Source organism: Condylura cristata, unplaced genomic scaffold (assembly GCF_000260355.1).
Source record: "Condylura cristata isolate star-nosed mole 26May11 unplaced genomic scaffold, ConCri1.0 scaffold00007, whole genome shotgun sequence".
NCBI classification, from domain to species: Eukaryota; Metazoa; Chordata; class Mammalia; order Eulipotyphla; family Talpidae; genus Condylura; species Condylura cristata.
The window spans coordinates 17637398-17656055 of record NW_004567108.1 but is presented as its reverse complement, the minus strand read 5'-3'; the positions used below and the strand labels follow the sequence as shown (position 1 = coordinate 17656055).

At 45.1% G+C, this 18658-nt stretch overlaps 1 protein-coding gene across 2 annotated transcripts in view; it reads right to left on the bottom strand.

Annotated features, from left to right (window-relative positions):
- EGFLAM (EGF-like, fibronectin type III and laminin G domains) overlaps nucleotides 1–18658 on the bottom strand; it is a 141188-nt gene that overhangs the window by 36595 nt on the left and 85935 nt on the right. For both annotated transcript variants that reach the window (XM_004678104.2, XM_012721985.1), the window contains 6 exons: nucleotides 10453–10568; nucleotides 9298–9613; nucleotides 8568–8668; nucleotides 7366–7466; nucleotides 4919–5063; nucleotides 1542–1731 (listed from right to left, as the gene is read on the bottom strand). In XM_004678104.2, the coding sequence (XP_004678161.1) occupies nucleotides 1542–1731; nucleotides 4919–5063; nucleotides 7366–7466; nucleotides 8568–8668; nucleotides 9298–9613; nucleotides 10453–10568 (969 nt within the window). The remainder of the gene's footprint in view (nucleotides 1–1541; nucleotides 1732–4918; nucleotides 5064–7365; nucleotides 7467–8567; nucleotides 8669–9297; nucleotides 9614–10452; nucleotides 10569–18658) is intronic.

The window sequence follows — 18658 nt, the reverse complement described above, 5'->3', positions numbered from 1 at the left end:
CTTGCAGCTACTAATGTCAGCAACCACCCTCTAGGATTAGCCGCTCCGGTGACTTGTGACTGACAGACCACAGTGGCGACACACTCTACTCCATGTGTTGCAGAAAATACCATGCATGCACATCACCACTAAATAAGTGTGTTCTTAAATGCTTTATGAAGCAGCATCTATAACTATAATCTCAAACCTTAAATATGTACAGTTTGATTTCAATATAAATGTTTCAATATAAATGTTTCAATTTTGAGACTGCAAAGACTCATGAACACAAAGAGCGAAGGGCCACTGTGTTATTGAGAAAGTTAATCCTTACTGCAAGGTCTCAGGAACTACCGCAGGAGGGGTGCATTAGTTTTCCGGAGGGGGGGACTTTTCCCTTCGTTTTGGGAGGAGGGGGTTTCCAGGTTCTTTTGCTTGGGGGGGCTCGCCTTTCTGTCTTTCTCTGTCTTTTGCTGTATGTCAGCTGTTGTGTAGACTCACACAATGATGTAAAGGGCAGGAGAGAAATCAGACCCTCAGGAAGGCAAGAGAAGGAGCGCCCTCAAGGGGCAAAGTGTATCCAAGGGGTCAAGGGCAGTGAACAGCCTCCCTACACCGCGTCCCCCAATCTGTAACTGAATCTCGCACTTCCTCCCACCCAGATCAGCCAAATGTGTCCATTGCTCCGCCACCATTACCACCTTGGAGCAAACACCATCATCTCCACCGGGCTACTGCTGCTGCTTGCATGTGCCCCTGACTGCCCTTCCAATAAGCTGTCTACACCTTGGGGGTGTTTCAGAATACAAACTACACCCTGGGACCCTGCTCCCACTCCAGCTCCCCTGGGGAGGGGCCGCTTCCTCTGCCAGGAATTCACTTCCTTCTCTGACCGACTTTTTAACTCCTACTCTTGTTTCAGGTATCGTTCTGCATTCCAACCTCAGAAATGCTTTCCCTGAAGTCCAGCCGGTAACATTTCCTTAATAGTGTCCCATTGCTTCTTCCTCCTAACACACCCAAGGATAATTTTACATTCCCTTGTGTGCTTATTTCATTCCTTTGATCTCTCCTCTGTGCTGGGATCCAGGCTATCGTGTTTACTGCTCTGTTCCTACACCCAGCATCACGGCCAGCTCTACGCCAGGGCTTAAAGAAGCATCTATTCAGTGAAGGGACAAGTTAAGGAGTGATACTCCATGGGGAGACACGGCGTCACCACAGGTCTCTTGAGACCTCCTGAGTCTTGAGTAATGTGGACAACAGTGGTAAAGCTATGCCACTGTTTTAGTAGGGTGTAAAGATGCAAGACAGAATTGGAAAAAAGAAATAATGAAGGCTTAGGTCTGAGAATTTGGGTGAAAATTATCAAAGCGACGTCCAGGCCAGAGACTGCAAGCTCTTGCTAAGATTGCTGAAGTGGTCCAGGTGGTCCTGATCCTACTCTATCTGCACAGCACATCTCATGCACCAGCTGCCTGGCTGGTAACCCACCCATCTGCTCGCTTCTCTGGCCCGAGACAACCCACACGAGCGCCCCAGTCCACTGGGCGACCACTCACCCACATCAGCTCCACTGAGCGCTCTCCCCAGGGGCCAGGGCCTCATGTCAGTTTTCTTGCCGTTAATGAGGAGGGACTGAACGCAGCCTTCAAAGCCTCGGTTTGTCCCTGTGGCTCTGACCAGCCAGTACGCACTGGGTGCTCCACCAAGGTACAGAGGTGACCGGAAGGTAATTTTACTGTATTGGCCCTTTAAGAAAGATGAAAAATATAACTCAGTAAACAAAATCAAAAACCAAACACAAAAGAGCTTGATGAGAGAGGCACGATTAAGATGTAATTTACAGCCTTCTAGCTTTTGGGGGGAAGGGAGTGGATATAGAGGTCCTTCTAGCTTCTAGCTTTTGGGGGGAAGGGAGTGGATATAGAGGTCACATGCATGTTGAGGGGCAGACATTGCAATTCTGGGGGCAAACGGTGATATATACAGATCGTGATCGAAGAGACTGTAACTTGAGACCTATATACTAATGTAGATCCACTTGTACTTCAACAACAACAAAAAGACATTGAACTTCTGAGAAATCAAACCCACAGGAAACTCCCAGCAAGCTTCTCGGAGGGCTGTATCCAGAAGGGTTGATTTGGCAATGTCCAGAAGGGAAGAGACGTTAGATCAGAGCCGAAAGCAACCTCCCAGGCCGTGTACCATGCTGGGCATCCATAAAATCCGCCCGCTCTCCAGTTCTGACACCCACTGCTTGGAAGGCTCACAGGGCTATTCAGTGCCTTCAGAGGTGACAGCGCTAATTTTGTCTCCAGGGACTCACAGTTAACCTTCCCCTCTCCTGGTCACATTTACACTCTATAACCTGCAAGAGACATTCTACTGGGCAGAGGAGGGAATGCCAAAGAGATTGTGTTGCCAACTATTTTGAAATTTGCTCATAGATACAATGTTTTTGTAAGTGTTATGACATTTCCAATCTTAGACCAAACCACAGTCTGGATTCCAGTTTGTGAAGTGACAAAATACAGAGCTGGACATTAGGTGGGGCAAAATTCAGGTGTCTGTAGCTGTTCATTTTTACTACAGAAATATCTCATTCACTTGGGATGAAAGAGTAAAGAAAGGGCTGAGAAAAGGCTGTCCACAGTCAGAATTTTTAAATGTCCAGAATGTAAACCGGGTGTGGTAGGGCTGTGTGGCTCCTGTGATGCTCCTGCAGACTCTCAGAACTGGCCTTGCTCTTCCTTGGCCGGGGCTGTTTGCCCTTGTATGCAGAGCTCTCACAGCGCTCTGGAATTTGCATTGCTCCAGCAGGAACTTTTATCGTTTTTGCTGAAATGTGGGAGTCCAGTTCCCTTGTTTTCAGTTGCAATAATTCAGGGGTATAACTTACGATTCCAGAGTTCCTTTGCAGAATCAGGCTGAAGTCGGATCCAGAAATCTGGAAGAACTCTGCCTTAGATCTCACCCTTGCCAACTTCCACCTCTTTCTGTCTACCCTTTGCTTGCCCTCACCAGTTTAATACATCACTTGCATGGAACTCCCCATGGCAGGCCTGTTTTGGGAAACCCTGGATTTAACCCTGGTCACTGTCTTCCAAGATTGTTTACTAAACATTACACATATGTGGTCTACAGTGGTCTTATACCACTTGCTTAGCAAGTCTCAGTAGCAGAAATGTAAATGCCCTAGGTGCTCACAGAATTAACATAGGTGTTCATTTCTGGCAAAGAATGCATACATTCATTAAAAATTACAGGCTCTTGACATGTTGGGAAACAAATACGAAACTCAAAAGCCAAGTTCCCATTGACCATTGTATTCCTTGTATATCCTTGCCAAAGGATTTGACTAAGCTTTCTTTTGACTAAAGGTGGGGACCCTTCTCCTGAGAACCCTTGTCTCACACCTGTGTATCTCTGATTCAGCCAAAGTTGGCTGCCTATGACCCTCCAACTTCAGCATTAAGGATCCATAGAGTTAAGTCCTTCATCTTCAAGACTCTCCTTTTGATTCTGGGATAAAAAACCTACCAACTCTGCCTTCACCTTTTCTTCTCCAAACTAAGAAATGTTCCTCATTTGGTCACTCCAGGGATTTCATGTCATCTCCTGTTCTAGTGACTGTCCTTTGGACATGCTCCAGTTGTCTCTGGCCTCCTAGGGTATGATCACAGATCCGAATAAAGTTCCCTTAGATGTCGGTGACTATTCAATCACTGGAGACCATACAGATAACTACCAGAATAGAACAGGACTGTTATCTCCCTTATTCTCGATGCTATGCCTCTATTAATACAACCTGTAATTCCTTAAGTTTACGGATACCACATGGCCCTGTTGGTTAAACTTCATTGAGTTTTCTGGCTGTAAATCCTAAGATATTTTCATACATATTGCTCCCACTACAGCTTTCCCATCCTGTCTTTATGTTAGTACTTTGGATCCAAGTTCAAAGCTTCTTTGTTCCTATCAAAGTTTATTTTAACATACTAAAGTCTACTCTTCTGGTACTTAGGTGACTCTGTAGTTCATTTATCCTGCCTTTACTTCCTTAGAAATAGATGAATAAGTGATCTCCCTGAATTCACATTTACTCCATTGGATTCCTGTTCCTTTGAAACCACTGGGGTCCAAATTAATGAGTATTTTCTTCTTCTTCTTTTTTTTTTGATCAGCAAGGCATGGCCCTTGTCTCACCAGCAAAGAATAGTGATGAGGCCAGGAAGGGAAGAAACTGTGCACATTTACACACAAAGGCTTTCTGCCTACATTTTCCCCCGAGAATATGGACACCTGGCTGTTTATAATTACAGGTTCCTTTCCTTGGCAGGCTAACCTGAACTGTTTACTCCAAACACAACCCTAAAATTGCCCAGAGATGACAAATATGTGAATAGCTAGGTGATCTGCTGAGTTGTCCAGTTAAATTGTTTCCCACTTCCCATCATCATGTCCCCCGCCCAAAGGTCGATGAGTCGCTTATTCCTACACAGTGCACTAAGCAGACCTCAGGGCTGTTTTCTAAAGCCACAGGATCGCAGCCTTAGGAGCAAGCTTTGTGCCTGGCCCCGAGAGTGGCTTCAGCCTCCCAGCGTGGGCCTTCTCCGCCCTGGGCACTGATGTCCTCATGGGGACAGCACATGTCTGTGAGCATGAGGCCTGCTGCCTGGCCCCTGCAGCCACAGCAAGGACACCCGCAATTGCAATTCGTCTCCATCGACGTGGGGGTGGGCAGAAGCCCTGAGCGCCCACCTGCAGGGGGAGATGCAGCACTGGCATATGGGTCTCAGGTGCAAAGGTGCAGCACGTCTGAGGACCCACCAGAGCTGGCCTGCTGCTAAGTCTCCTCAGCTCGCTGAAGTAGGGCTTGCTGGGAAGCTTAAGGTAAGTACCGGATAGTGGGCAGGGAAGGAGATGCGCTCACCTGGGACTGGCCTGTCACTGGGCTGCCGTTGTCGAGCTGCAGCAGCCCGTTGAGACCATCTCTGTAGAGAGTCACTGTGTGCCAGGCCCCCAGTTTGATTTTGGCCTCACTTGTGATGATGGCAACCCCGGTTCCACAATTAAACCTGTGGGAGAGAAAAAAGAAAAGAAGATCCTTTGATTGACCAGCTCAGTATGTTTTCAGACTTTAAGGACATTGCTTCCAGGGTAAAGGCTTCTTTAGAAGCCCTTTGTGGTGGCACAATGGGTTAAAGCGCCGCACTGTGAAGCTCTCCACAGCCCCTGCAGCACGAGTTCAATCCCTGGCCAGAGAGGTGGCCCGCATGTTGCAGCAGACCTCTCCTCACCCCCGTCAGCAATGTGTTTTAGTCGATCTGCCTGTTCTGCTCCCCACTGTCTCTGGTGAATCTTCTCATGGCCCCTGCACCTCTGGTCTGTGTGCATAAATAAATAAATCTTCAAAAAAAAGAGTCATCTGTTCAGAGTTCTGTGTACCAATCCCAAACGCTGTTTAAACAGACACAGGGAGCAGCGAGCTGCCTCCTCCTGGTGTTGGCCGCCCAGTGATTGCTACTCTGTCTGCAGAACTCAGAACTGAGGGGCCTCCTCAGTAGCTTAGAAAATGATGGGCAACTAGGTCCTCCCTCTCATTTTCAGAAGTTACCAGATGCTTAAAGTAGATTCAAGGTGCTGCGAATTAGAACCTGCGTTTCTCTGCTTCCAGAGATTCCTCTGCAGACTTTCTCCAACTCTCAAATGACAGCTCAGTGATATTAATAAGATGTCAGAAGCCAAATCTTCCACACTCATCTGGGCAAGCTGGCCAGCCCTGCCCTCTGGGTTCACTTGTGTCCACATGCGGATATGCTTCCCACGAAGACTCCGGGTGAGGTGCAGGTGTGGGCACTGAAGGAGTGTTCCCACAAGGTTTCCTGATTCTCTTTGCTTTCCCCAACCTGCATGTGCTGCAGTGCCCCCATCACCAGGTCTCACATCCAGAATCGTGACCCTTTCTGGCCAACTTCCACACAGCCTCTACGTCACTTCCTCTTGGGTCTGATAGTCTTTCTTGACCTTCAATGGAGTGGGATGGGGTTGAGGTGCATTGTGGGACGGCTGACCTAGAGGGGATCACAGAGACACCAGCAGCAGCTGCAGAGCTAGACAGCTGTGACCAGGGATGACCACCATGCTCCAGGGGGGCCATTACCCACCAAGTGTTGGTACCGCTGCCCCAGAGGTTGGAGCTGTGTCAACCTTCTATAAAACATTAAGCCATGGAGGGAGGCCCATTTTCAATCCAAAGTGGGACGTTCAGCAGTCTGGATTAAAACCCAAGTCTGGTTGATGCTCACTGAGTGCTAGTTACACGTCAGGAGATGCTCTGAGTACGTCAGTGAGCTAGTTCATGTAATCCTCACAATAGCTCAAGAGGAAGCACTAGCTCTGAGGAGTTCAGTCATTTGCTTAAAGTCAACAGGCAGGGACTTAATGCTGAGCTCAGGATCTTAACTGGTGAATTCGCTCTCATATGAGGAGATCTCCATGCGGAGATCAAAGCACTCACACTGTCACAACACTCTTCCCTGAAAGCCATGCGTAAACTGTATGTGGTTTCCAAACAGTGTTGGGAGAAAAATGTCCAGGGCAAAGAGGTGACCAGGACAGAGAGGTAATCCGAGCATTTCACCAGAGCCCCCAAAGAAAGACAATGAGGGTGCTAGAGTCTCTGGGAACCCCTAACCCTGGAGAGAGTGAAGGCTATTCTGTGCTCTTCATGGCTGAGTCACAAAAAAGACAAGCAGGGGCCCTCCATGGTGGCGCAGCAGGTTAAAGTACAGCACTAAGAAGCTAAAGCCACTTCCACATGAGCTCGATCCCCGCCCCAGAGGTGACCACATGGCATGGCAGACCTCTCCTGACCCACCCACTGCTCCCCTCAGCAGTGTACTTCCTAGATCTGCCTGTTCTGCTCCCCACTCTGTCTCTGGTGAATCCTCTCACCACCCCTGCACCTCTGGCCTGTACCCCAGTTCTTATGCATAAAAAGAAAAGAAAAAAAAAAGGAAAAAAAAAAAGACAAGCAGAAGACGCTGCTTCTTCCCATCCCATCCCAAGGGCTCCAAGAGAGGAAAGACTTGATGGCTTTGACTTGTAATTGCTGTCCCAGCCAGACGGCAGTGCCTGGAACTCTGGAGCAGCTCAAGAAACATTTGTTGTTGTGTGAAGGAATGGTTATAAGTTCCCAAACTCAAGTTTCAAAGGTCCCCCTGCAATCCCAACATTCTGATATTTGGTAAATGCAACTGTGCTCACGGTACCACAATATACACTTCCTTTATCTGCAGGTATTCATATCTATACACTTCACACTGCAAATATAACACAGAACTGTGTTCAAAGATCCACAGGCTTGGTGGGAGTTACCTGAACTGGAGCGAGCGTCGGATGATGGCCAGGGACATGAAGTCACCCCTCCCGTGTTCGTTCTCCCCACAGTAGAGCAGTAAGCCCTCCTCCGTCTCTGCCTGTTACACAAACAAGCGCCACATGAGCCACGAGCATCTCCTCTTCCATAAAGTTCGATCCCCCAGAATGTGAAACCCGAGCAGTCTCCTCTCCAGTCCTGTTTACAAAGGCCGAGCGTGTATCTGCCCAGCAGTTCCCAGGTACCTGCGTCCACTTAATTTTCCATAAGCAAATGGCAACAATAAAAACGGGTGTAAGAACAGCAGTGCTGTGAGAGGAAGGTGGCCCCATGCTTGAGCCACTCTTTATTGGTCTAGGGGCCCACCAGGAGAGCTTCAGGAGAAGCTTGCCTACAAAGACCCTGGTCACAGAGATGCCTTTCCTGTGTTCATTAAGTTCAAGTCTCATCTCAGGTCATTCCACATTTTTCTCTTTGCTCCCCTCATCCTGAAGAAACATGCAAATTTGCTTCTTTCTTTCTGCGAGAGAGCAGGAGCATAGACACAGCCCCACTCACAGACATGTTTTGCACCCCTGTTGGCTGGGACATGTCATCTTTTGGATACTCAACCCCGTGACCATGACCTCCGAGTAGATTCATCTCCAGATTGCCAAGACTTTTATGTCTTCGGAGATACCCGAAAGAATCACTTTGAGTTGAATCACTGATTGCATCAAGGGTGCAGTTGGTGCAGGTGAGAGAAAATCTAGGGGTCCTCGCTGTGAGCCCCCCAAGGTTATGAGCGGTGCAGTTGTCACTGGCTTTGCTGCAGCCATAGCAATGAAACAGGCTCTCGGGCTCCCTCACAAGGGGTCTTGGACTGGAGGGTGCATGACGCCTTCTAAAATCCTGGCTTAGGGAGAGCATGAGCAACGTGGCTGAGTGCAACATTCTCACTGAGAAACTACTAACCAGCCACTTTCCCCAGTCATAGATGGAACCCACACTCCCCTTGCCCCCCGTCACAGACGGTCTCCCCTTGCTGGCACCCTCGAATGTGCGAATGTGTTCACTGGTCTTACAACCCTGTGAACTGGTATAAGGACAGGGTCTGTGTCATAATTACCTTTGGTATTTACCTCCCTCTTTCCCCTGCCTTTGATGCAACACACTGCATGTTAAGATGTCCAAGGCACTCATCAAGCATAATTCCTCTTACCCTAAATTCAAGAGTAATTTGAAATGCCTGATAGGAGTTCTTCAGAGGTTCAAAGGTTACATAAGAGTGGCCAAAGAACTGAGGATACTGTATAACAATATCTGAAAAGAGAAAAAGACAACACACCAAAAAAGTGCTGTTCCCTCGCTTCTTCACATGCAAAAGTCAAAATACACCAACATCTGCACATCTGTAGGTGAAAACTCCTAGTCCTCTGTCAAGCCTGGCTGGCTACCTGCTCTGCTCTACCTTTAGTCCTACAACTCTTGGAAGCTTCATGCTTCTGAATTTCTTGGGAAGAAACTGGCCTTCTGTAAATTTTCACTGGCGACTAAAAAAAATCAGCAGCTTTTGAATTATTGATACCGCTTTCCAGCTGTGTATCTGTATGACGTAAACTGACTGTTGTCTTTTTGAGCCAAGCTGCATGCACACGTTTGGGCTGCATTTCTTCAGGAGCAGAGCCGTGTTCACAGGAAGCCCACCTGCCCGAGGTGATGTCCCAGTCGTTCATTCAGTGCTCCAAAGTACTGCACCTTTGGCTTGAATCAAATGAGCTGCTGTCTTACTAGAAGCAATGGAAGTTGCCTCACAACTGGCTTGACATGGCTAACTGAGTCACCAATTCATGGGCGAACAAGGCCCACAGAGAACCGTGTGTGGACCGCAAGACTGGCCTCTGGCTCCTGGTGTACAAGCCCCACCAAGTCCTCCCCTCCCAAGGGCCTACCTTCTGAGCAGCTCTCACCACGTTTGCCCAGGTTGCAGTGGCATCTCGAGCCCCCCCAGGTGTAGTCATCGACACAAAAGCTGTCAGCAGGGCAAAGGGCTTCGTCGCAAGATGTACCAAGGAGCCTAGGCATCGGCGCCACACTATTCTTGCCTTTCTCCTTCACGGGGGTGGGCAAGGGAGCCGCCGTAGCAGGGAGCGATGCTGGGGTGGGAGGCACACGCATAGAAGCCGTGTTTGGGTTCGATATAGGTGCCACCTGGGGTTCCACCAATAATTTCTTATTCCCTCCTTTGATCGCAGGAAGTGGTTTAACCTAAAGCCAGAGAAAGAAAAGGATTCAGGTTTCACACAAAGCAGTCACTAGACTGCCTTTTTCATGGCTGGTACTTTGAAAATATGGTCACTTTTGAAACTTCCCTCTGGGGTATAGCTAGAGCAGAGAGTACTGACCCCGGTGTGTGGATAAAGAACTTGAAGCTCAGGACTTTAAGTAGCTAAAGCTCAGAAAATCAGTGGCAAAGCTGATATTGCATGATTTACTGTTATTCTAATACCACAGGGATAAACTACTTTGTCAAGGAATTGTCCATTTCCTGACTCTTTAAAATGTTCACTTGGTGCAAAGTCTAAATATATTTTTGCCACATTGTCAAGTTTGCAGGCAACAGCTAACTATAGAATATCAAGTACTTAGTTACTACTAATGATCACGGGGAGTCTAATAGTCAACGGAAAGAGGGCCCTCCCTGGTGGCACAATGGGTGAGGACGCAGCACTGCAAGCCAGCCAAAGCCGCTTCAGTGCGAGTTCGATCCCCAGCCCTGGAGGTGACCCACATGGCACAGCAGGCCTCTCCTGACCGGCCCGCTGCTCCCCTCAGCAGTGTACTTCATCAGTCAGCCTGTTCTGCTCCCTGCTCATTTTCTGGTGAATCCTCTCACCAGCCCTGCGCCTCTGGCCTGTACCCCAGTTCTGTATGAATAAATACATCTTTTAAAAAAATAGTCAGAGGAAAAAAAATAGAGGAAATAAATAGTGCTAAAAGCAAATGTAAGTAAAATTTAAATAAAATTATGGGTCATTAGCTGAACTGCCTTCTTCAGCAAGAAAATAAAAACACCCTGTGTTCTAAAAGCAGAGATTTTTTCTTACCTCTTCAAAAGAAATATCCAAATCTAAGTCGTCATCATCTCCTTCATCATCCTCACCCGACCCCATGTTGTTTCTGTAATGGGGTCCGTAGCGGCCGCTTCCTTCTTCCTCGGGACCTGGACAGACAAAAGCAGCACAGTGCTGTCGTATGTGCCTTTGTGCCTTCCCTACTCCAGCTACTTACAGAGCTATGCTGAGTGCATCGGGGTGCATCATAAAAACACAAGGAGTTCAACCAGAAGAGGAAGCAGCCATGGCCCCAAAATATGAAAAATATTTCCTCATACCAATAAAAACCAGAATGAGAGATCATTTTATACAGACACAATTGGCAAAATCATAAAAGTCAGGCAGTAAACAATATTTCTAAGGATGGGATCAACAGGGCCAGTACGGTCACTTTGCAGAAGACTTGAAATAACTGAAAAAAGTAGAAAATGTTCACCTTCTTACCCAGAAAACACATGCCATTTTACAAAATCTGGAGAAACTCTTCTACATGTGTATCAAGAGACTATGTGTAACACATTAAAATAACAGAATTTGTGACGGGTGAAAAAACAACACTTCAGATTTGCTACTATAATAGCAAGTAGCACTCCAAAGTCTGTCAACGGAGAATGGACCATATATCCACGCAGTGGAATACTATAAAGCAAAGAAAAACGAATGAGTGAGTAATGCATTGAATCGGCTTCATCTTATGATCTCATGTAAAAATGCCCAAGTCACAGAAGAATGCATCCACTTGATGCCATGTATATAAAAACCAACAGCAAGTAAAATTTACTAATTATTTGGGGATCCATATGTACATAGTTTAATCTCTTACAAAAAGTAAAACTGACAGGCCTTGGGCAGGTCAGAAGAGGTAAATGAAGTAAAATGCACAGGGGCATTCACAAGTACTCTTTTATATTCTACTTCTTAAGCTAGGTGATGCAGATGAGTACTTACATTATTTTATAAATATTACATATGTACTACTGATGTGTGAACTATTAAAAGTTCCTTAAAACAAGACAGACATTATAATAAAGGAAACATTCCCACATCAAAACTAAGAACCTGAGTGGTATCCTGAGGGAGGGTGACCACGGCCAACGATCTTAGTGGGCCTATGGGATCTTTCGGAGCTGGAAGGTGGGCTGAGAAAAACATCAGGGACAATAAAGGCATTGCCCTGTAGGAGAACAGTCAGAGTAGAATTTTTGTTGGCTTGTCATCCACAGTATCTACCATCTTAGGTTTGACACCGGAAGTGCTTCCCCAGCCAGATGTGGGAGTCTTTCAAGTACTGCTCCACCTGCCCCCCCACCCCATCCTTCCTTCCCGTGGGTCTGGGTAAATGCAGGCCCAGCTGCCTTCTGTAAACAACCAGGAACCAGCCAGGCACCAGCACAAAAGCAACACACCTCTGGCAACATAAACTTCTGAGGGTAGCTGACGCTATTAGTTTTCAGACATCCAGTGTTTAGCTATCTAGCTGAAAAGGAGGAAATACATTATCAAAAACATAAATTAAGCTTACATTCTCCTTTCTGAAAAAGCAAAGTCAAATAGCTCTCTCACAAAAGCCAATTCACTCTCCTCTAAGCAAAATCGTAAGCCAACTGACTGATGCAGGGCAAAGGGCGAAGAAAGAACGGGAGTGTGGGGAAGGTCAGAGCACACAACTGACCAGGGAGAGAGAAAGGTGGCCATAGGTGGCCTGGAGACAGCAGGAGAGGAGCCACTCCTAGGTGGGGTAAATCTTCGTGGAGGTGAGATAACAGGGGAGATGGCATTTTTACACCTCCTCACCAATTCCCTGCAGTTTCATTAAAATAGTCCACATGTTAGCTGAAAATTCAGATCTGTGGGTGGCAGATTTACACGTAGATGCAAGTCCCAGCGAGTGTAGCTGCATCCAGTCTGACAGCTGTGTGCCAGATGTTTTCACACCCAAAGCTAGAAAGCCTTAAGAGAGCTAACGACTCTTGTCTCTTTGGGTCTCTGGCTTTCTTCCCTCTGCCTACTTTTGTCCTCATTTTCTGGGTCTCAGTTTTTTTTCTCTTCTCCTTTCTCATTTTCCATGTCTAGGTCCCTCTCTCATATATTCAGACCTTGCAGAGTTTCAGAAGAGTCCTTTGATAATGAATGGATTGCATACCACACACATGACATGCACTGGTTTTGCCTTCAGTAGGCTGGTCTTTCTACCTCCGAGGTGTTCTTGCTTGCCCCTACATCTCTTCTCATCAACATAAAGATTCTTTTCATTTCATATTATTAAACCCTGTCTGAGGTGGGGGAGGGGGGAGAAACAGCAACAACTTCAAGCCCAGTGGCTGTCAGATAAATAAATCCTTGGTTCCTTGGTCAAGAATCCTTATCACCACTATTTATGGAAACTGACTGCCCCCCTACTTACGAGGCACCACTGGGTGCTTAACATAATACGCTACTAAACTTCACAATAATCCTGCAAGGTAAGTATGGTTAATTTCATTTTTGTAGATTAAGTAAATTGAAGCTCAAGAATTAAGTGATTTGACTAAGATCAAAGACCTCTAAGTGGCCAAGCCGAACTCAAAGCCAGATTTGCCCACTATTGTTTTCCCAGATCTTGTAAAAGCAGATCTGGGAGGCCAAGAGCCTGCACATTAAAAGTTAACATCTATTGATCATTTTACTGTGCTAGAAGCTTCTCCTGCATTGTTTCTGTTGACACTCACATAATCCTGTAAAATTAGTATTATTATTCCCACTTTACCATGGGCAGATTTAAACTAAGAAAGATCAAATACTTTGCTCAAAGGCATATATGTAATAAACGGCAGAGCTAGAATTTATACTTGGTCTCTCTTTTGACTACAGCGTGTACTAGAATCAGATTCCATTTCCCCCTCATTCTTTGAGTAAATGGAGGCCCTTATTTTTTGGAGTCAGGGTTGCCATTTTCCTTAGAAGTGTCCAATGTTCTCTTTTTAAAATATCACTCAACCTTGGTCTTTTGATGATATGCAGAAGAGGGGACAGAGGAGGGGGGAAAGGATGGCGATGTGGAAAAGAGCATTCGCCAAAGTCCTGGGATCAGGAAACACCAGTTGATCCCAGGAAACACCAGTTGGGAGTCAACCAGCAGATCGGTGTGGCCCATTATGGCTTTCGTACCCCACAGAAGATCAGGGCCCTTCTTGCATATTGTGATAATCCTCTCTTATAGCATTAGTAGCTAGTGATTACATATTTATTGGTAGGATGATTTCATAACTAACTCTCCCACTAGATTGTAAACTTGAATAAAGCAGTATTGTCTATTTTGGCCTCCACTTTTAACCTAAACTTCACCTAAACTTCACTGCCCGCTTGGCACATTGAAGGAACTAACAAATTACCTAGGGGATTAAAATTCAACTTTTGGGATAATTTAGGTATCATGAAAACATACAACAGCATTATTCATCTGGGTTCTTGAGAGCAAAATCCAGGCACAAGAGGACCCACACAAAGAGTTTACAAGCTATTAATAATTCTTTCCAGAATCTGCGAGTAATTATGCTGCAGAACTTTCCTGGAAAAAAATGCACCCCCCAAGCCCCTTCTGGAGTTGGCCTCCCAAATGGCTCTTCTGCATTAATGACTTTGGCTTGGGCTACATGCTTTAAGTGACATCAGCCCTGCCACCTGGGCCAAAAATGACTGAACCAGGAGCTGTGCCTGAACCTAAAACAACCATTTCCAGACCAATGACCCCAGAAGGGCCTCAGTGTGAAAATGGACCCACACAGGGCTTTATTTTGGAGAACCAGGCAGGTGTCCCAGCTTCAATCTTTTCTTCCTTACCTGCTTCTGCTGTAGGTACTGTGCAAGCGCCACATTGGATTCCTGCACTTCCTTCACACCTATAGGCTGTCGTGTGCCTGACTGGGCGCAAGTGGAAGCCCAAGAGACCTTTCCTTTTCTGTTGTATTGATTTTGGCAATGGAAGTGGTTGTGATGGCGGGAACCACTGTAGCCAATGTTATTCTAATTGAAATAGAGGAGCTCAAACAGGTACGCGAGGCCCTGGCTCTTGGAAATGAGCCAGCAGGGGGGATGCTGAGGGGTGGGGCACAGAACTCAGCTGTGAACCCCAAAGCCAGTGGGCGGGATTTCCGGTCTGCTTGCTCAGCAGGCGCCACCGCTGCTCAAGGACTTAGCGGGTCTGCAGGCGTGTGAATGGCTACCTTATTTTTGCCTTTGCTCCTCTTTCTCCCAAGCAATGTAGTAGAATGTTTTCCTCTAACATAAATGGGACTCACTAACCCACGGACGTGTTTCTCTGGCACCAGGGGCAGTGTGGCTGGGACAGAGCCGCTCTAGGGCCCAACCAAAGGCAGGTATGTTTGTTCCATCAGCTTTGTGAAGCTGTTCCTTGGGAACATCCTAAAGGAGCGCTCCAGGTGCCACGTGACTTCCAGGCTCCTCACCTCAAAGTGTGTCCAGCGCGCTTATCTGAGCACACGAGGCAGAGCGAACCTGTGTTTTCATCCTTGTGGGCTGGAACTTCAGGCCAAGAGTCTTTGTCCCTTCACAGAATAATGACTGATACTTTCCTGACAACGTTCTGTGATGATAACTCGGGATTGGAGGTGCAATGCGCTGGGGACAATTTAGACAAGTAACTGAACATCCCTAGACAGCCCAAACGATGGCTAATAACAGGCATTCCATAGGACACGGAGAGTGGATATTTGTTAGATGTCAGAGCCTGAGCGAATGTCCTCCTAGGGGTGAGGGCTTCTCTTACAGGGCGCTCTGCACACAGTAAATGCAAAGCAAATGCAGACTCCAGTTTGAATCTGGTTAGTGCCAAAGCCTGCAGTGTCTCAGAGATCACTTTCACTGGGAGAACCAATTTGTCAACTATTAATAGTAGAATCTATTGTCTGTAGTGCCAGAAAGATAAGGATTAAAGAGGGAGCATTCTCTCTCTCTTTCTGTACCGCCTTTCTTTCTCTCCTTGCTCCCTCTGTCCCCTTCTATGGGATAATTTGGCAATTTAACAAGTGTTTGAGCTATCTAGTTTCATAATTCTACTCTTAGAAACTTACTGTAAGAAAACAGAAATTTTTTAAAAGGTTAACATGTAAACATTATTTTAAGAAATCCAGTGGCATGACGTGTTACGGCTTTGGAGAAACTGAGGCGCTTGTGCTCTGCACACGAGGGTGCAGGCAGGTGGGTGTGTGCGGAGAAGTGACTGGGGCAGTTTTAAATAGCGGTAAGGGGGACCACAGACAACATAGTAACTCTGGCTTGAAAGAAAGCAAAGAAATGAGGTGAGTGGGGGAAGGTCTTTGGGACCAAGGGAGCCCTTGTGAGTATGAGTACGTGTCTGAATGAGAATGGGGTGATCAGGCAGGAGAGCAGAGTGATAGCTCCGGAGAGAAAGGGGTTATCACAGAGCGCTGACGCAGACAGCGTGATTTCTAGTTGGCTTCCTACAACAGAGGGTATAGGAGTTAAAACCTTGCCTTTTGAAGCCAGAGAGGAGACTAGAGAGCCTAAAATGAGAAAAAGAAAAAAAAAAGAGGTACAACAGGCAGGGATACCTATGCATGGGGCAGGAGGCACCCATCTCTACCCACAGGGCAGGGCGCTGGTGAGGCATGAGACTCAGTGCCGGGGTTCTGTGCTCTCCTGGGGTTACTTAGTGCGGTCACCCACTTGGGCATCAGCTGTGGTTCTGCTGTCTTTCAGGTATTCTGATCAGTCCTGGTTTAAGTCAGAGACACTTAGGCTCAAGCCACCCCCTCTCCTTTTAGACAAGGTGCTAGGAGATAGATGAAATTCTCCATTAAATGCCTGCTCACCAGTTAGAGTGAAACAAAGTCATGATCACAGAGACAGTGAGACCTTAGCCCTGACACATTTTTAAGGATTTACTGAAAAGTACACTAAGTAGATGGAAAGAGTACAGTGCAAAGAAGAGTGAGACAAAAACTGGGAAATAGTCAGTTATCTAAACAAGCATTACTGTAAAAAAAAAAAAAGGCTAAATTTGTGCTATTAAAGAAAGGAGAGCCAAATACGGTAAAGTGACATGTTAGACTCAAGCAGGAATTAATTTGGATTGAAGCAATTAAGAGCCTTTTATTATTTATGGGACAGCAACAGATGTTGACCAACTTTAGACTATGAAAGTTTTCAAGTTAATAATTTATGGGTAGTGTGTCAGGATGGCCGAGTGGTCTAAGGCGCCAGACTTGAGAAATAATTTATGGGTAGTTAAAAAAAATTACACATTTCATCTCAACAGAGGGAAAAGGGACTAAAAACGTATAGTCAACAATATCAAATTATATATCTTATAAAATATAGTCAAGAAGACAAATAATAAAAAAGCCTAAAAGTACATCATTTCCATATAATCAATCCTACAGAAAGTAAGAAGACCCAAAACAATGGTTCCCCACCTCCAAAATGGAAAGCAGAGAAATAGTGTAAAATAAGATAGCAGAAATAACAAAACACTCCTGCAGTCATAACTGAAAAATAATAAGCTATAATTTAAAACAGTGTTGTCAGTCTGCATTTTTAAAAGGTAAGGTTCATGCTTCCAGAAAGTACCTAAAACTGTAAGAGATGTTTCCAGAAGTAGCGAAAAGAAAACTAGTGTATCTACATTATTGGATAACAAACTTTAAGGGAAAAAAAAGAAGCATCATTAATGATAAAAATCACTACTAAATGAATGTAACACCAGGAATATGAAGTGATTCTAAATGTGGAACTGATACTACAACTATCATGTATATTCATATATACATATATATGACATATATGTGTGTGTGTATATATATGTGTGTACATCAAGAAAAATGTTTAAAGAAGTAGGAAAATATGGTTGGAAACTCTAAGTCTCTCAGTAATTTCTAGGTTAAGCTCACAATATAGAAGATGTGAGCCATAAACTTAATCAAATGGACATATAGGCCTACAGCAAAAAAAAAAAAAAAAAAAGTACATTTTCCCCAGTGCACATGGGAAAACTTCATGAAAAGAAAATTTCAAGAAGAAAAGAAAATATCAGATTGAAAAATCTTAAAAAGACTTCCAAATATAAGAAATAGGGGGATAAATCTAGCCAGAGGTATACACACACACACACACACACACACACACACACACACACACACTTACATATTTAGTCCAACAATTAAAACATGTAGGGAAGTCAGAAATGTTAAATGTAAATCCCTCTTAGGAAAGGAAAAAGGTGATGTGGGGGTGAGGGTTCAGGGGCTGCCCTTGCACTGAAATGTTGGATTTTTGTTACACTGAAGAAAATGTGGTCGCTCTTTAGATGCAGCAAGCTGAGTCATGAAGATACGGGGAAGCCTGTTTTTTCCTGCTATGCTTGAAATTGCTCATAATAAAAACAACGCAAATGATAAAGCCTGAATTTTATAGCAGAATGAAAATCCACATTTAGGATAATAAGGAACAAAAATGATGCTTTTGAAGCAGAGAAATTCTCCAAGGATGTTGAGGAAAATGTCAAAGAGATGAAAAAATGTGAAAGCGAATAATAGCTTGGAATATAGCTATAGTGGACAAGGTGTGCTGCTGGATTGTGGAAGTTTCTTTGGTGTTTGCCAGAATAATAGAAGCAGAAATATAAAAATATAAAAATAAAACTATCTGAACTAAGGGGGCAAAGCCCTAAGAATCGTTTGAAAGAGCCAGTGTTTCCTCTAAAACTAATGTGACAAGAAAGTCATAGCAGAGAAAAACTTCAGGATTCACCATGTCTTCTGTGTAGAAGGGAAGTTGGAATCTTTGACATTTAAATACATGGTCCAGGAGAAGATTTATGTAGATTGCGGCTTAGTAGGCAAATTCAGAAGGTAAGTAAGTTCTACTCCCTTCATAAAGAGGGCCTGAATAAAGAGAATTAAGATACCGCTGAAATAGTACTTCAACTGCAACTTAAAAAAAAAAATACTGTGATATTTAATAGCAGAATGTGCATTGGGCACCACTCTTTAAAATATACACAAGAAATTTGCTGAATAACTTTAAAGAACATATTAATCATTGATGCTTCTAATTTTCTAAGGGTTTTCTTTCTGTCAAATTTGATCAACTCCACCCCACCCCCCTGCCAAGAAATGCCATTACTCAACTTCTGTTCAATTTTTAATGAGGATCAGTAAAAATTGAGTCATGCAAAAAA